This window comes from Diaphorina citri, unplaced genomic scaffold (genome assembly GCF_000475195.1).
Source record: "Diaphorina citri unplaced genomic scaffold, Diaci psyllid genome assembly version 1.1 scaffold6197, whole genome shotgun sequence".
Classification (NCBI taxonomy): Eukaryota; Metazoa; Arthropoda; class Insecta; order Hemiptera; family Psyllidae; genus Diaphorina; species Diaphorina citri.
The window spans coordinates 477-5,253 of NW_007383573.1; the positions used below are offsets into that span (position 1 = coordinate 477).

The 4,777-nt window shown below is 40.0% G+C and overlaps 1 protein-coding gene and 1 non-coding gene across 2 annotated transcripts; both read left to right on the forward strand.

The window, feature by feature from the left end:
- Positions 1-525: 525 nt before the first annotated feature.
- On the forward strand, positions 526-598 carry Trnav-cac. Its single transcript has one exon. It is a non-coding gene; the product is annotated as a tRNA-Val (tRNA).
- A 2,167-nt stretch (positions 599-2,765) lies between these two features.
- Positions 2,766-4,376, forward strand: LOC103521879 (gustatory receptor for sugar taste 64f-like). Its single transcript, XM_008486983.2, has 4 exons — positions 2,766-2,817; positions 3,111-3,234; positions 3,443-3,549; positions 4,218-4,376. Exons 1-4 carry the CDS (start codon positions 2,770-2,772, stop codon positions 4,374-4,376), a joined length of 438 nt encoding a protein of 145 aa, XP_008485205.2. The 5' UTR covers positions 2,766-2,769.
- Positions 4,377-4,777: the final 401 nt, after the last annotated feature.

Below are 4,777 nucleotides of genomic sequence, written 5' to 3' on the forward strand. Positions count from 1 at the left end.
GAATGGTCCCGGGTTCAATTTCCGTCAAATTCAAAGACATTGTGAAGTGAAGAAGCTCTTTTAATGATTGATATTGAAAAAGCTTTTGACATAGGTAGTCCTTTTTTCGACGTTTTACAAAGTTGGAAGTATCAGATATCACTACACCCAGGTTAATGCCATTTCTCTTCCATACTTACCACGCCCTTTACTATCTCAAGTATCCGAAGTGTAAAGTGGACTTGTCCTTTGTTATATCACAAGGGTCCTGTATAGGTCCTCAACTTTGTGTTAGTCGAGTCCAAATTTTTTACTAGGGGTCAGTACAAATGAGAGTTTGTTTATAAGAAGACGTGTTGTGAAGTTACCTACTAGCCAGGTAGGTTTAAGGACCTACTGTTTGTTCGTTTGTTGTGTATGTAGATTGTTTGTGTTAAGATACCTGCATACCTACTCTACACAGTTACGTAATAAAATATTAATTAAATTTTATTTTCGATGGTAGTTCTAATTGTGTACGCTTATTTTCTGATCGCCCAACGACAAGTTTCCGTAGTGTAGTGGTTATCACGTGTGCTTCACACGCACAAGGTCCCCGGTTCGATCCCGGGCGGAAACAATTTTTAAAATATATATTTTGTATTATTCTTAAAAAAAATCTGGTGTGAACATCACACGACTTTCCTTATCCTATTGAATGATGCTTATTTGAGTGTTCTTTTACCCTAACTTTTACAATATCTCTAACCGTTTTGTCGCCATAGCTGAAAACCGCCAAAACAACGGTCGAAATCTGTCCAAAAGCGGTCAAAATACCGCCAAGCGCAGCAACCATCTCAACCAAACGTTTTGTGTTGCATCCTTGTCACATTTGTGAACTACATACCAAATTTCAAGTCTCTAGCTTGTATTGTTCCCGAGATATTGTGAAATTACACCGAAAACCGCCAAAAAGCGGTAAAATGCCACCGAGAGTTGCACCGGTCTTAACCAAAAGTTTCGTGTCGCATCCTTGTCACATATGACATCTACATACCAAATTTCAAGTCTCTAGCTCTTACCGTTCTCGAGATATTTTGTTTACAGACAGACACACACACGGACCAATGGCTGAAACTTCGGATTTAGGCTCTAGGGATCCCAAAACGTGTTTTGGCACTAAAAACTGACCATCGAAAATTTGACCCGATTACATTACTTCCCTTCCTATAGGATAAGGAAAGTAAAAAGTAACAAGCGGGGCCCGTCCCTCCGGGAATTTTTCGATCTTGGTTAAAGAAAATCAATATTTATTATTATTATTAACAAGTTTCCATTTATTTTTAATCGATAAAAAACTCAGAACATAAATTTTTTTATAAATGGTATACCCATCCGTATAAGCAGAGCTTGTGCCACGGATGTACCCACCTATTTTATTTAATACTCAGTTTATTATTATTCTTGAATTGATTTTTCGATTTTACTTTCATGTAATGATTTAAAATCAAGACTAGAGCCCGTTCTCCCTTGATTCCCAATATAATGTTTAAGTCACCCATCCATTTATTGGCCTTCCTCGGCGTAAAAGGGGTATTTGTTTAAAAAAAAGGTTGGGAACCACTGTCCTAGAGATACGGTGAAAATATACAGGGGTTGCTAACCTTTTATGGGTCACGAGCTACTCGGATGACTAGGAGACCCTTGGTGAGCTACCGACCTACCATTTAGTCTGGGAACCAAAAATTTTCTACGTCCACAAGCTGCGAGCAAGTAGAAAGATACCCGTAGCTCGCGATCCACGGAGACCCTTGGTGACCTACCATTTAGTCTGGGAACCAAAAATATTATAAATGAAGGACATTCTTTGCAATTTTCACTTAGTATAAGAATAGAATACAGGGTCAATTTAATGCTCTGGATAAATTCGAATGGAGATTTTTACTGGGTCTCCCATTCAAGTGAACTTGATCTATCCTGACCAATGTAGATAACTTTGACATCTCCACTAATTTTCGTAACTGTGACACCTTCACCAACATAATTGTGTACACACAGGTAAGTTTTGACATCTCCACTAATTTAGATATTGTTCGAAAAGACTTTGACATCTGGCATCTCCACTAAACTTCGAGTCGAGTCGGTAGGTTTGACATCTCCACCAATTTAGATACTCTTCAAAAATACTCCACTAATACCAGGGTTCTTTTCTTTTCTTTCTTGCAGACTTAGTTTCCCTTTCGTGCCCGCTTGCAATAATGATTAGTGTCAGAATGTATGTAGTTTAGTGGAGTAGTGTAGTTTAGTGACCAATTGAACTCCAGGAAGTTAATCTATTATTTATACATATTTACATAAGAACTACCTATATCATACGAGCTTGTAGATCTTTTCGTCTCTTTTGATGTAAATTATCTTGTGTTTCCATCAGCTAACCTTTGCCGGGTATCTACAACGGTTCACTCTGAAGACTCACTGGTACTTGTTTCAAGATCACTCTATGGCAGCGTACAGTCCTGTGAAAGGCTTTCTAGTCATGTGGCTAGCATTATCAGGTATCTATCTGTATCTGCCCGGAACATCGGGCAATAGCGAAGACCTCAGTTTAAGTTCCACCATATACCTACCTATTTATATCTTCAGCTCAGAAGATACCTAAGCATTGAAGTATAGAGATTGAACTCAAAGCGAGAAAGTTTTGGATAACCCTTCAGTCGTTATTTTAAGACCGGTTTTAGCGTCACCTATGTTAAGCTACGCCGAGCAAGGCTAATAAATGGATGGGTGACTTAAAGGAATAAATCCATGTCCATGCGAGGCGGGACCAGGGTTGGGGCTAATTTCTCCATTGACAATTCGGTATGACTGTTTGTTTTTACTTTCTATTTTTCAGTAGGATTCAGTTTTTTCGGTACCAAAAGCTACAATAGGATCTGAGTTCAGCTTTTTTCGGTACCAAGGGAAAACATCACCTCTCAGTTTGTGGATCTAATCAAACAAAGCCAAGATCTGAAAGTCCCTTTTTATGTGGGGAAAATTGAACTCCAGGAAGTTAATCTATTGTTCATACATATTTACATAAGAACTACCTATATCATACGAGCTTGTAGATCTTTTCGTCTCCTTTGATGTAAATTATCTTGTGTTTCCAGCTAACCTTCGCCGGGTATCTACAACGGTTCACTCTGAAGACTCACTGGTACTTGTTTCAAGATCAATCTATGGCAGCGTACAGTCCTGTGAAAGGCTTTCTAGTCATGTGGCTAGCATTATCAGGTATGTATCTGTATCTGCCCGGGACATCAGGCAACAATAGCGAAGACCTCAGTTTAAGTTCCACCATAGCTGCGCTGAGACCTCAGGACCTGAGACAGAAAGTTCAAATGGCATGGCTAAGCTAAGACTTGACCTGAGACAGAATTTCCTTCTAAATTTCCTATCATGAGGCATTTTTCAGTCTATCTCGATTCTCCTTTCACTCCAGGTACCTTCCTATGGAATTTCACGGATCTCTTTATCATGTTAGTCAGTGCCTCACTGGCTGCCCAGATGAAGATGTTCACCAACGGACTAACAGCAGCCCGCGGTCAGGTAATAGAATAGAATAGAATAGACTAGAATAGAATATACCTTGTTTATCCTGCTCGAATGAGACTAAAAAGTCCCTTTACCCCAGCAGTCTAAACAAGGTCTTTAGGTCTCATTTATTTTACGGGTTTACTAACATACTATAACAAAAGTTTAGAAGGGTTTGACAGAGGGAACTGTCACAACGAAGGTTTCATCGTCCCGAAATCAAAGAGAGGATGACCGGATAGGAGAAAGTCAGCCGAAATATGATAATAGGATAGGAGAAAATCAGACGCTCCTAGAACGAACCTTATCCGTTTAGGATAAACTTCGTCCCGGGCGGAAATCGAACCCGCGACCTACCCGCTTACAAGTGCGCTACGTTCTAAACTAACTGGGAAATTTTCTTCTCGTAGATTCTGACGAACAACGAATGGCGTGAATATCGTGAGACCTACACCCTGCTCTCTCTGTTGGTGAAGAAGTATCGTCCCGAAATCGAAGAGAGGATGACCGGATAGGAGAAAGTCAGCCGAAATATGATAATAGGATAGGAGAAAATAAGACGCTCCTAGAACGAACCTTATCCGTTTAGGATAAAGTTCATCCCGGGCGGAAATCGAACCCGCGACCTACCCGCTTACAAGTGCGCTACGTTCTAAACTAACTAGGAAATTTTCTTCTCGTAGATTCTGACGAACAACGAATGGCGTGAATATCGTGAGACCTACACCCTGCTCTCTCTGTTGGTGAAGAAGGTGGACGCCCATATCAACTCCATTATCGTGCTATCTGTGAGTAGCAATGTGTACTTCATATGCGCCCAACTCATCACTGAAATCGAGTAAGTCAAGTTACGACTAGAATCAATCAATGTCTGACCTAGAATTCCAGAATTTTGGATACGCAGGTCAACAGAGTATTGTGACATACTGATTCTGACGTGACTTTGTGAAGATTCATCTTCTTAAAAAGAAGAACACCAGTAACTTATACTTACTTTTCACAGTTTCCAAAGATACTTTGGGCTTCTATACGTAAGCACATATGCCTGAAAAACGTTCAAAATTAGACTAATATAGGATCAACAACGACCAGGATAATGTGCCGATTCATTGGCGATATTGCTAGGATTTTTATGTACATTGCTCGGAGACTCTCGACTCTTCCGGAAATTATGCTGTCTCAACTATAGTTACCTATTCCAGCCAGCCTAGTTAGCTTAGTTGGTAGTGCGTCTGCCTTGTAA

Bases quoted from the DNA above. Each gene is read 5' to 3' on its own strand.
- LOC103521879 (XM_008486983.2), top strand. From the start codon at position 2,770: ATGCGAGGCGGGACCAGGGTTGGGGCTAATTTCTCCATTGACAATTCG. The intron at 3,235-3,442 runs GTATGTATCTGT...CTTTCACTCCAG, and splicing joins CATGTGGCTAGCATTATCAG to GTACCTTCCTATGGAATTTC. The intron at 3,550-4,217 runs GTAATAGAATAG...TTCTTCTCGTAG, and splicing joins TAACAGCAGCCCGCGGTCAG to ATTCTGACGAACAACGAATG.